This window comes from Salvelinus alpinus, chromosome 5 (assembly GCF_045679555.1).
Source record: "Salvelinus alpinus chromosome 5, SLU_Salpinus.1, whole genome shotgun sequence".
NCBI classification, from domain to species: Eukaryota; Metazoa; Chordata; class Actinopteri; order Salmoniformes; family Salmonidae; genus Salvelinus; species Salvelinus alpinus.
In genome coordinates, this window is record NC_092090.1 from 99,284,475 (window position 1) to 99,298,758 (window position 14,284).

The following is a 14,284-nucleotide window of genomic DNA, read 5'->3' on the forward strand; positions in this document are numbered from 1 at the left end:
AGTCTACAGCTTGTCCTGTGTTAGAGGTCTCTGCAGGCAGAGCTTTGTAACAGTCTACAGCTTGTCCTGTGTAGAGGTCTCTGCAGGCAGAGCTTTGTAACAGTCTACAGCTTGTCCTGTGTAGAGGTCTCTGCAGGCAGAGCTTTGTAACAGTCTACAGCTTGTCCTGTGTAGAGGTCTCTGCAGGCAGGGCTTTGTAACAGTCTACAGCTTGTCCTGTGTTAGAGGTCTCTGCAGGCAGAGCTTTGTAACAGTCTACAGCTTGTCCTGTGTAGAGGTCTCTGCAGGCAGGGCTTTGTAACAGTCTACAGCTTGTCCTGTGTAGAGGTCTCTGCAGGCAGAGCTTTGTAACAGTCTACAGCTTGTCCTGTGTAGAGGTCTCTGCAGGCAGAGCTTTGTAACAGTCTACAGCTTGTCCTGTGTAGAGGTCTCTGCAGGCAGAGCTTTGTAACAGTCTACAGCTTGTCCTGTGTTAGAGGTCTCTGCAGGCAGAGCTTTGTAACAGTCTACAGCTTGTCCTGTGTAGAGGTCTCTGCAGGCAGAGCTTTGTAACAGTCTACAGCTTGTCCTGTGTTAGAGGTCTCTGCAGGCAGAGCTTTGTAACAGTCTACAGCTTGTCCTGTGTAGAGGTCTTGTCACGGGTGTCGTCGTCTGAAGAGGAAGAATCAGACTAAAGCGCAGCGTGGAAAGTGTTCATGACTTTTATTGAACTGAACACTGGAACAAAATAACAAAGAGAAATAAACGAAAACGAAACAGTCCTGTCAGGGGCAGAAAACACTAAACAGAAAATAACTACCCACAAAACACAGGTGGGAAAAGGCTACCTAAGTATGGTTCCCAATCAGAGACAACGATAGACAGCTGTCCCTGATTGAGAACCATACCCGGCCAAAACAAAACAACACAAAACATACAAAAATTAACATAGAATGCCCACCCAAATCACACCCTGACCAAACCAAAGGGCGTGACAGGTCTCTGCAGACCTTTTGGAGAGCAGTATGTCAATTTCCTTCAGCAGAAGGAAATTCACTCCATACAGGGTCTAATATCGCTGAGAGAAACGGGGTCTAATATCGCTGAGAGAAACGGGGTCTAATATCGCTGAGAGAAACGGGGTCTAATATCGCTGAGAGAAACGGGGTCTAATATCGCTGAGAGAAACGGGGTCTAATATCGCTGAGAGAAACGGGGTCTAATATCGCTGAGAGAAACGGGGTCTAATATCGCTGAGAGAAACGGGGTCTAATATCGCTGAGAGAAACGGGGTCTAATATCGCTGAGAGAAACGGGGTCTAATATCGCCGAGAGGAACGGGGTCTAATATCGCTGAGAGAAACAGGGTCTAATATCGCCGAGAGAAACGGGGTCTAATATCGCTGAGAGAAACGGGGTCTAATATCGCCGAGAGGAACGGGGTCTAATATCGCCGAGAGGAACGGGGTCTAATATCGCCGAGAGGAACGGGGTCTAATATCGCTGAGAGAAACAGGGTCTAATATCGCCGAGAGAAACGGGGTCTAATATCGCCGAGAGGAACGGGGTCTAATATCGCCGAGAGGAACGGGGTCTAATATCGCTGAGAGAAACGGGGTCTAATATCGCCGAGAGAAACGGGGTCTAATATCGCTGAGAGGAACGGGGTCTAATATCGCCGAGAGGAACGGGGTCTAATATCGCCGAGAGGAACGGGGTCTAATATCGCCGAGAGGAACGGGGTCTAATATCGCTGAGAGAAACGGGGTCTAATATCGCTGAGAGAAACAGGGTCTAATATCGCCGAGAGAAACGGGGTCTAATATCGCCGAGAGGAACGGGGTCTAATATCGCCGAGAGGAACGGGGTCTAATATCACATTCCTCTTTTCTTTGGAGTATATTATCCCCACAGTGCCTTCATGTACCTTGACTACTGTCATATAGCAGGGTCCTCCATCGCCTGATAGGATTTACTGCTTTGAGCCAGTTCTGCTGACTGACTTGGAATTACGGCAGATTAATTCATTAATTACCAGAGGTCATAGAGAGACCCTGTACAGATGGATCCTGGGGCAATGTGAAGAGACGCTGTACAGATGGAACCTGGGGCAATGGGAAGAGACGCTGTACAGATGGAACCTGGGACAATGGGAAGAGACCCTGTACAGATGGAACCTGGGGCAATGAGAAGAGACGCTGTACAGATGGAAACTGGGGCAATGGGAATAGACCCTGTACAGATGGAACCTGGGGCAATGAGAAGAGACGCTGTACAGATGGAACCTGGGGTAATGGGAAGAGACCCTGTACAGATGGACCCTGGGGCAATGAGAAGAGACGCTGTACAGATGGAACCTGGGGCAATGGGAAGAGACCCTGTACAGATGGAACCTGGGGCAATGGGAAGAGACGCTGTACAGATGGATCCTGGGACAATGGGAAGAGACCCTGTACAGATGGAACCTGGGGCAATGGGAAGAGACCCTGTACAGATGGAACCTGGGGCAATGAGAAGAGACCCTGTACAGATGGAACCTGGGGCAATGAGAAGAGACGCTGTACAGATGGAACCTGGGGCAATGGGAAGAGACCCTGTACAGATGGAACCTGGGGCAATGGGAAGAGACCCTGTACAGATGGAACCTGGGGCAATGGGAAGAGACACTGTACAGATGGACCCTGGGGCAATGGGAAGAGACCCTGTACAGATGGAACCTGGGGCAATGGGAAGAGACACTGTACAGATGGACCCTGGGGCAATGGGAAGAGACCCTGTACAGATGGAACCTGGGGCAATGGGAAGAGACCCTGTACAGATGGAACCTGGGGCAATGGGAAGAGACCCTGTACAGATGGAACCTGGGGCAATGGGAAGAGACGCTGTACTGATGGAACCTGGGGCAATGGGAAGAGACGCTGTACAGATGGACCCTGGGGCAATGAGAAGAGACCCTGTACAGATGGAACCTGGGGCAATGAGAAGAGACGCTGTACAGATGGATCCTGGGACAATGGGAAGAGACGCTGTACAGATGGAACCTGGGGCAATGGGAAGAGACCCTGTACAGATGGAACCTGGGGCAATGGGAAGAGACGCTGTACAGATGGACCCTGGGGCAATGAGAAGAGACGCTGTACAGATGGACCCTGGGGCAATGAGAAGAGACCCTGTACAGATGGAACCTGGGGCAATGGGAAGAGACCCTGTACAGATGGAACCTGGGGCAATGGGAAGAGACACTGTACAGATGGAACCTGGGGCACTGGGAAGAGACCCTGTACAGATGGAACCTGGGGCAATGGGAAGAGACCCTGTACAGATGGAACCTGGGGCAATGAGAAGAGACGCTGTACAGATGGAACCTGGGGCAATGGGAAGAGACCCTGTACAGATGGAACCTGGGGCAATGGGAAGAGACCCTGTACAGATGGAACCTGGGGCAATGGGAAGAGACCCTGTACAGATGGAACCTGGGGCAATGGGAAGAGACCCTGTACAGATGGAACCTGGGGCAATGGGAAGAGACCCTGTACAGATGGAACCTGGGGCAATGAGAAGAGACGCTGTACAGATGGAACCTGGGGCAATGGGAAGAGACCCTGTACAGATGGAACCTGGGGCAATGGGAAGAGACCCTGTACAGATGGACCCTGGGGCAATGGGAAGAGACCCTGTACAGATGGAACCTGGGGCAATGAGAAGAGACGCTGTACAGATGGAACCTGGGGCAATGGGAAGAGACCCTGTACAGATGGACCCTGGGGCAATGAGAAGAGACGCTGTACAGATGGAACCTGGGGCAATGGGAAGAGACCCTGTACAGATGGACCCTGGGGCAATGAGAAGAGACGCTGTACAGATGGAACCTGGGGCAATGGGAAGAGACCCTGTACAGATGGACCCTGGGGCAATGAGAAGAGACGCTGTACAGATGGAACCTGGGGCAATGGGAAGAGACCCTGTACAGATGGAACCTGGGGCAATGAGAAGAGACGCTGTACAGATGGAACCTGGGGCAATGGGAAGAGACCCTGTACAGATGGACCCTGGGGCACTGGGAGGAGACAACAAGGTTTTTATCCTCAGTGCCAACAACGATAAGAGGCTATCTAACTAACGTATCCAGATGGAAACTTACAATCCATCAATGAACAATTGTTCGCCATTGTTTTTTTAAACCGGATCCCAGCAATTATATAATATATAATATACGGTCGACTTGCTCTGTAACGTTGTATCATCAGAATTTAGAAATGACTTCTGGTTTAGGTAGTATGGCAAAAACGAGGAATGAGGAAATGGCTGCTATGTTTAATTCTATGTTTTAATGTTCCATGTTGAATTCAGGTAAAGCCACATTTCACCACCAATAAACAGCCAGAAATTTAGGCCGAGTGTAGAACCATCTTTGTTTTGACTGTGTTATTGTTCCAACTCAACTTCAACAGAAGAGACACCCGTCCCCGACAGAAGAGACACCCGTCCCCGACAGAAGAGACACCCGTCCCCGACAGAAGAGACACCCGTCCCCGACAGAAGAGACACCCGTCCCCGACAGAAGAGACACCCGTCCCCGACAGAAGAGACACCCGTCCCCGACAGAAGAGACACCCGTCCCCGACAGAAGAGACACCCGTCCCCGACAGAAGAGACACCCGTCCCCGACAGAAGAGACACCCGTCCCCGACAGAAGAGACACCCGTCCCCGACAGAAGAGACACCCGTCCCCGACAGAAGAGACACCCGTCCCCGACAGAAGAGACACCCGTCCCCGACAGAAGAGACACCCGTCCCCGACAGAAGAGACACCCGTCCCCGACAGAAGAGACACCCGTCCCCGACAGAAGAGACACCCGGCCCCGACTTAACAGACACATGCTCTGAGAGGGAGGAGCTTAGGATATCTTGTCTCCATGCAGGATAATACCCAACAGCTATTATGGAATTTGCATTTGTGTGTGTTTTCCCCCTCCCTATGTGGGTCACTACCAGCATTATCGCACTGTAGGGGAGGGTGTTATATCACTACCAGCATTATCGCACTGTAGGGGAGGGTGTTATCACTACCATCATTATCAATGGTAGCAACACACACACAGGATTATGTATGTGACCCGTGTGGAAGTGGGTTTTTGTTTGTATGTTAGTGAATGTGTGTGTTAGTGACGTGAAAAAGTATATTTTGAATATTGTTGATACTGAATGTTATCAGATCTTCAACCAAAACCTGATATTAGATAAATGGAACCTGAGTTTACAAATAACAGAAAATGCGATACTTAATTAATTTAATAAACAAAGTTTTACACTCAATAACTGGTTGTGCCACCTGGTTGTACCACCTTTAGCTGCAACGACCGCAACCAAACGCTTCCTGTAGTTGTTGATTAGTCTCTCACGTCGCTGTAGAGGTATTTTGGCCCACTCTTCCATGCAGAGCTGCTGTAACCCAGCGACATTTGTGGGTTTGACCCGTTTCAGGTGCTGCCACAACATCTCAACAGGGTTTAGGTCTGGACTTTGACAAGGCCGTTCCAAAACATTATATTAGTTGCCTTTTCAGCCTTTCTGATGTAGAAGTGCTTGTGTGTTTTGGATCATTGTCTTGCTGCATCACCCAGCTGGGCTTCGGCTTCAGCTCACAGACGGATGGGCCTGATATTCTCCTGTAGAATTCTCTGATACAGAGCACAATTCATGGTTCCTTCTATTAAGGCAAGTCGTCCAGGTCCTGAGGCAGCAAAGCATCCCCAAACCATCACACTACCACCACCATGCTGACCCCTAACCATCACACTACCACCACCATGCTGACCCAAAACCATCACACTACCACCACCATGCTGACCCCTAACCATCACACTACCACCACCATGCTGACCCCAAACCATCACACTACCACCACCGTGCTGACCCCAAACCATCACACTACCACCACCGTGCTGACCCCAAACCATCACACTACCACCACCGTGCTGACCCCTAACCATCACACTATCACCACCGTGCTGACCCCAAACCATCACACTACCACCACCGTGCTGACCCCAAACCATCACACTACCACCACCATGCTGACCCCTAACCATCACACTATCACCACCGTGCTGACCCCAAACCATCACACTACCACCACCATGCTGACCCCAAACCATCACACTACCACCACCATGCTGACCCCCATCACACTACCACCACCATGCTGACCCCAAACCATCACACTACCACCACCATGCTGACCCCAAACCATCACACTACCACCACCATGCTGACCCCCATCAAACTACCACCACCGTGCTGACCCCAAACCATCACACTACCACCACCATGCTGACCCCCATCAAACTACCACCACCGTGCTGACCCCAAACCATCACACTACCACCACCGTGCTGACCCCAAACCATCACACTACCACCACCATGCTTACCCCAAACCATCACACTACCACCACCATGCTGACCCCAAACCATCACACTACCACCACCATGCTGACCCCTAACCATCACACTACCACCACCATGATGACCCCAAACCATCACACTACCACCACCATGCTGACCCCAAACCATCACACTACCACCACCATGCTGACCCCTAACCATCACTCTACCACCACTGTGCTGACCCCAAACCATCACACTACCACCACCGTGCTGACCCCAAACCATCACACTACCACCACCGTGCTGACCCCAAACCATCACACTACCACCACCGTGCTGACCCCAAACCATCACACTACCACCACCGTGCTGACCCCAAACCATCACACTACCACCACCGTGCTGACCCCAAACCATCACACTACCACCACCGTGCTGACCCCAAACCATCACACTACCACCACCGTGCTGACCCCAAACCATCACACTACCACCACCGTGCTGACCCCAAACCATCACACTACCACCACCGTGCTGACCCCAACCCATCACACTACCACCACCGTGCTGACCCCAAACCATCACACTACCACCACCGTGCTGACCCCAAACCATCACACTACCACCACCGTGCTGACCCCAAACCATCACACTACCACCACCGTGCTGACCCCAAACCATCACACTACCACCACCGTGCTGACCCCAAACCATCACACTACCACCACCGTGCTGACCCCAAACCATCACACTACCACCACCGTGCTGACCCCAAACCATCACACTACCACCACCGTGCTGACCCCAAACCATCACACTACCACCACCGTGCTGACCCCAAACCATCACACTACCACCACCGTGCTGACCCCAAACCATCACACTACCACCACCGTGCTGACCCCAAACCATCACACTACCACCACCGTGCTGACCCCAAACCATCACACCACCACCACCGTGCTGACCCCAACCATCACACTACCACCACCGTGCTGACCCCAAACCATCACACTACCACCACCGTGCTGACCCCAAACCATCACACTACCACCACCGTGCTGACCCCAAACCATCACACTACCACCACCGTGCTGACCCCAAACCATCACACTACCACCACCGTGCTGACCCCAACCCATCACACTACCACCACCGTGCTGACCCCAAACCATCACACTACCACCACCTTGCTGACCCCAAACCATCACACTACCACCACCACGCTGACCCCAAACCATCACACTACCACCACCACGCTGACCCCTAACCATCACACTACCACCACCACGATGACCCCAAACCATCACACTACCACCACCACGCTGACCCCTAACCATCACACTACCACCACCATGCTGACCCCAAACCATCACACTACCACCACCATGCTGACCCCTAACCATCACACTACCACCACCATGCTGGACCCCAAACCATCACACTACCACCACCATGCTGACCCCAAACCATCACACTACCACCACCATGCTGGACCCCAAACCATCACACTACCACCACCATGCTGACCCCAAACCATCACACTACCACCACCACGCTGGACTGTTGTTATGAGGTTGTTACCGTGGAATTCAGTGTTTGGTTTTCAACCAGACATAATGGGACCCATGTTGTCCAAAAAGTAGACTCAAGTTTGGATGATGGTCGACTCCTGAAGAATGTTCTATGGCCAAAAGGGGGAACTTTTAGGACGACATGGGTTTGGTTGAAAACCTAACACTGCATTACTGCCGTGGGGGTGTTAGGAAATACAGAGGGAGGAGAAGAGGACAGGAGGTCAGAGAGGAGGACAGGAGGTCAGAGAGGAGGAGGTAAGAAGAGGAGGAGGACAGGAGGTCAGAGAGGAGGAGGACAGGAGGTCAGAGAGGAGGAGGACAGGAGGTCAGAGAGGAGGAGGACAGGAGGTCAGAGAGGAGGAGGACAGGAGGTCAGAGAGGAGGAGGACAGGAGGTCAGAGAGGAGGAGGACAGGAGGTCAGAGAAGAGGAGGACAGGAGGTCAGAGAGGAGGAGGACAGGAGGTCAGAGAGGAGGAGGTCAGAGAGGAGGAGGACAGGAGGTCAGAGAGGCGGAGGACAGGAGGTCAGAGAGGCGGAGGACAGGAGGTCAGAGAGGAGGAGGACAGGAGGTCAGAGAAGAGGAGGACAGGAGGTCAGAGAAGAGGAGGACAGGAGGTCAGAGAAGAGGAGGACAGGAGGTCAGAGAAGAGGAGGACAGGAGGTCAGAGAGGAGGAGGACAGGAGGTCAGAGAAGAGGAGGACAGGAGGTCAGAGAAGAGGAGGACAGGAGGTCAGAGAGGAGGAGGACAGGAGGTCTGAGAAGAGGGGTCACTAATCCTGTGACACTGTCATATCAGAGGCTGGGTGGGCTTTGTTGTTGGGTCACTGTCTGGCACATCACACTACCACCACCATGATTCACCGTTGTCTGGGACACTGACCCACCATAGACAGTATATGGAAATTAAATGAAACATTGTCTAAATATCCATGTGTCCGTTGAGAGAAAGAGTCATTCCTGGGGTCTGTCTCTCAGCATCCGTCTGTCCGTCTGTTGAGAGAAAGAGTCATTCCTGGGGTCTGTCTCTCAGCATCCGTCCGTCTGTTGAGAGAAAGAGTCATTCCTGGGGTCTGTCTCTCAGCATCCGTCCGTCCGTCTGTTGAGAGAAAGAGTCATTCCTGGGGTCTGTCTCTCAGCATCCGTCCGTCCGTCTGTTGAGAGAAAGAGTCATTCCTGGGGTCTGTCTCTCAGCATCCGTCCGTCCGTCTCTCAGCGTCCGTCTGTTGTTGACACTGTGTAAAATAGATACACTACCGTTCAAAAGTTTGGACACACCTGCTCATTCCAGGGTTTTTATTTATTTTTTACTATTTTCTACATTGTAGAATAATAGTGAAGACATCAACACTATGAAATAACACATATGGAATCATGTAGTAACCAAAAAAGTGTTAAACGAATCAAAATATAATTTATATTTGAGATTCTTCAAAGTAGCCACCCTTTGCCTTGATGACAGACCAGGGCCAATGGACTGTATAGTACACTACTTTAGACCAGGGCCCATGGACTGTATAGTACACTACTTTAGACTAGGGCCCATGGACTGTATAGTATACTACTTTAGACCAGGGCCTATGGACTGTATAGTACACTACTTTAGACCAGGGCCCATGAACTGTATAGTACACTACTTTAGACCAGGGCCCATGGACTGTATAGTACACTACTTTAGACCAGGCCCCATGGACTGTATAGTACACTACTTTAGACTAGGGCCCATGGACTGTATAGTATACTACTTTAGACCAGGGCCTATGGACTGTATAGTACACTACTTTAGACCAGGGCCCAATGGACTGTATAGTACACTACTTTAGACCAGGGCCCAATGGACTGTATAGTACACTACTTTAGACCAGGGCCCATGAACTGTATAGTACACTACTTTAGACCAGGATCCATGACCTGTATAGTACACTACTTTAGACTAGGGCCCAATGGACTGTATAGTACACTACTTTAGACCAGGGCCCATGAACTGTATAGTACACTACTTTAGACCAGGGCCCATGGACTGTATAGTACACTACTTTAGACCAGGACCCATGGACTGTATAGTATACTACTTTAGACCAGGGCCCATGAACTGTATAGTACACTACTTTAGACTAGGGCCCAATGGACGGTATAGTACACTACTTTAGACCAGGGCCCATGAACTGTATAGTACACTACTTTAGACCAGGGCCCATGAACTGTATAGTACACTACTTTAGACCAGAGCCCAATGGACTGTATAGTACACTACTTTAGACCAGGGCCCAATGGACTGTATAGTACACTACTTTAGACCAGGGCCCATGAACTGTATAGTACACTACTTTAGACCAGGGCCCAATGGACTGTATAGTACACTACTTTAGACCAGGGCCCATGAACTGTATAGTACACTACTTTAGACCAGGGCCCAATGGACTGTATAGTACACTACTTTAGACTAGAGCCCAATGGACTGTATAGTACACTACTTTAGACTAGAGCCCATGGACTGTATAGTACACTACTTTAGACCAGGGCCCAATGGACTGTATAGTACACTACTTTAGACCAGGGCCCATGAACTGTATAGTACACTACTTTAGACCAGGGCCCAATGGACTGTATAGTACACTACTTTAGACCAGGGCCCATGAACTGTATAGTACACTACTTTAGACCAGGGCCCATGAACTGTATAGTACACTACTTTAGACCAGGGCCCAATGGACTGTATAGTACACTACTTTAGACCAGGGCCCATGAACTGTATAGTACACTACTTTAGACCAGGGCCCAATGGACTGTATAGTACACTACTTTAGACCAGGGCCCATGGACTGTATAGTGCACTACTTTAGACCAGGGCCCATGGACTGTATAGTACACTACTTTAGACCAGGGCCCATGGACTGTATAGTACACTACTTTAGACTAGGGCCCATGAACTGTATAGTACACTACTTTAGACTAGGGCCAATGAACTGTATAGTATACTACTTTAGACCAGGGACCATGGACTGTATAGTATACTACTTTAGACCAGGGCCCATGGACTGTATAGTACACTACTTTAGACCAGGGCCCAATGGACTGTATAGTACACTACTTTAGACCAGGGCCCAATGGACTGTATAGTACACTACTTTAGACAGAGCCCAATGGACTGTATAGTACACTACTTTAGACCAGGGCCCATGGACTGTATAGTACACTACTTTAGACCAGGGCCCATGGACTGTATAGTACACTACTTTAGACTAGGGCCCAATGGACTGTATAGTACACTACTTTAGACTAGGGCCCATTGACTGTATAGTACACTACTTTAGACTAGGGCCCATGGACTGTATAGTACACTACTTTAGACCAGGGCCCAATGGACTGTATAGTATACTACTTTAGACCAGGCCCCATGAACTGTATAGTACACTACTTTAGACCAGGGCCCAATGGACTGTATAGTACACTACTTTAGACCAGGGCCCATGGACTGTATAGTACACTACTTTAGACCAGGGCCCATGAACTGTATAGTACACTACTTTAGACCAGGGCCCATGGACTGTATAGTACACTACTTTAGACCAGGGCCCATGAACTGTATAGTACACTACTTTAGACCAGGGCCCATGAACTGTATAGTACACTACTTTAGACCAGGGCCCAATGGACTGTATAGTACACTACTTTAGACCAGGGCCCATGGACTGTATAGTACACTACTTTAGACCAGGGCCCATGGACTGTATAGTACACTACTTTAGACCAGGGCCCATGGACTGTATAGTACACTACTTTAGACTAGGGCCCAATGGACTGTATAGTACACTACTTTAGACTAGAGCCCATGGACTGTATAGTACACTACTTTAGACCAGAGCCCAATGGACTGTATAGTACACTACTTTAGACTAGGGCCCATTGACTGTATAGTACACTACTTTAGACTAGGGCCCATGGACTGTATAGTACACTACTTTAGACCAGGGCCCAATGGACTGTATAGTACACTACTTTAGACCAGGGCCCAATGGACTGTATAGTACACTACTTTAGACCAGGGCCCAATGGACTGTATAGTACACTACTTTAGACCAGGGCCCAATGGACTGTATAGTACACTACTTTAGACCAGGGCCCAATGGACTGTATAGTACACTACTTTAGACCAGGGCCCAATGGACTGTATAGTACACTACTTTAGACCAGGGCCCAATGGACTGTATAGTACCCTACTTTAGACCAGGGCCCAATGGACTGTATAGTACCCTACTTTAGACCAGGGCCCAATGGACTGTATAGTACACTACTTTAGACCAGGGCCAATGAACTGTATAGTGAATAAGATGCCATTTGGCATGTACCCTATAACTTCTCTGATGTGGACTTTTCTACTTTGTTTTTAGGTGAATGGGGCGTGAGCCTGATGCTCCCCAGTAACCGGGTGGTGATGTGAGCACGGACACCCACGCCTTTCTCCCTCGTCAGTCTCAATTATGGGATATTTCCACCCTGCCTGGTCCCGGAACCCTGCCAGCCAAGCGGATAATGGCTCTCCACTCTCTCCAGTTACCGCTTAGAGTGTAAGGAACCGACACCCCATCTAACACACACACACACACACACACACACACACACACACACACACACACACACACACACACACACCCTCTGACAGCTCTGCTTTGTTCCTGGGTGGTGACATCATGGCCGTGGCGGTTGCCGATGGGAACTGCGGCAGACTCACACACACAAACACAAACTTTTCAGATCTCTCTGACGTCCAGGGGTTTTTGCTCTAACCCGTTGTTCTAACACACTGCTAGAGAGATGAGGCAGCCTCAAGTCCACTAAACTTCCTGTGTTCCTAGTCTGTCTGTCGGCTCTGATAGGCTGACGTCAGACCCAGCTCTACTCCCTCTCCCACGTACGGGCCTCTAGAGCAGTGGTGTTCAACTTTGACCCCTACGAGGTCCGGATCCTGCTGGTTCTCTGTTCTACCTGATCACGAATTACACCCGCCTGGTGTTCCAGGTCTAAATCAGTCCCTGATTAGAGGGGGAACAATGAAAAAAAATCAGTGGAACTGTCTTTGAGGTCCAGAGTTGAATGTGAGGGCTCTATAGGGGCCTATCAACACAGGATGCAGTGGGGCTCTGGTCTGGTCCAGCCCCAGCCACGATGCCCATCACCCAGGAGAACGCCCTGAGCCACCTCCTTCTGTTGGAGGACTGGCTCCTGGGGGCGCAGACCAGGGACCAGGACAACTATGGAGACCCAGATCAGCAGTCCGCCACCAGCAGAGACCCGGACCAAGACTCTTACCAGGTTTGTCATAAATGCGTATAGATGATGTATTGTATTATACCTGGATCCAGTAGTATAGTGTACTAGTCCATCTGTAAATAGCCCACCCAATCTACCTACCTCATCCCCATATTGTTTTTATTTACTTTGCTGCTCTTTTGCACACCAGTATCACTAAATCAAATCAAATTTCTTACATCAGCTGATATCTCAAAGTGCTGCACAGAAACCCAGCCTAAATCCCCAAACAGCAAGCAATGCAGGTGTAGAAGCACGGTGGCTAGGAAAAACTCCCTAGAAAGGCCAGAACCTAGGAAGAAACCTAGAGAAGAACCAGGCTATGAGGGGTGGCCAGTCCTCTTCTGGCTGTGCCGGGTGGAGATTATAACAGAACATGGCCAAGATGTTCAAATGTTCATAAATGACCAGCATGGTCAAATAATAATAATCACAGTAGTTGTCGAGGGTGCAACAGGTCAGAAACTCAGGAGTAAATGTCAGTTGGCTTTTCATAGCCTATCATTAAGAGTTTCTCTACCGCTCCTGCTGTCTCTAGAGAGGTCTGGGACAGGTAGCATGTCCGGTGAACAGGTCAGGGTTCCATAGCCGCAGGCAGAACAGTTGAAACTGGAGCAGCAGCACAGCCAGGTGGACTGGGGACAGCAAGGAGTCATCATGCCAGGTTGTCCTGAGGCATGGTCCTAGGGCTCAGGTCCTCCGAGAGAGAGAAAGAGAGAATTAGAGAGAGCATACTTAAATTCACACAGGACACCGGATAAGACAGGAGAAGTACTCCAGATATAACAGACTGACCCTAGCCCCCCGACACATAAACTACTGCAGCATAAATACTGGAGGCTGAGACAGGAGGGGTCAGGAGACACTGTGGCCCCATCCGATGATACCCCCGGACAGGGCCAAACAGGCAGGATATAACCCCACTCACTTTGCCAAAGCACAGCCCCCACACCACTAGAGGGATATCTTCAACCACCAACTTACCATCCTGAGACAAGGCCGAGTATAGCCCACAAAGATCTCCGCCACA

General features: G+C 50.1%; 1 protein-coding gene across 2 annotated transcripts in view; it reads left to right on the forward strand.

Annotated features, from left to right (window-relative positions):
• The window catches only part of LOC139577341 (PDZ domain-containing protein 2-like), a 174,951-nt gene that overhangs the window by 12,503 nt on the left and 148,164 nt on the right, over window positions 1-14,284 (forward strand). For both annotated transcript variants that reach the window (XM_071404382.1, XM_071404383.1), the window contains exon 2: window positions 12,336-13,257. In XM_071404382.1, the coding sequence (XP_071260483.1) occupies window positions 13,111-13,257 (147 nt within the window). In that variant the 5' untranslated portion in view covers window positions 12,336-13,110. The remainder of the gene's footprint in view (window positions 1-12,335; window positions 13,258-14,284) is intronic.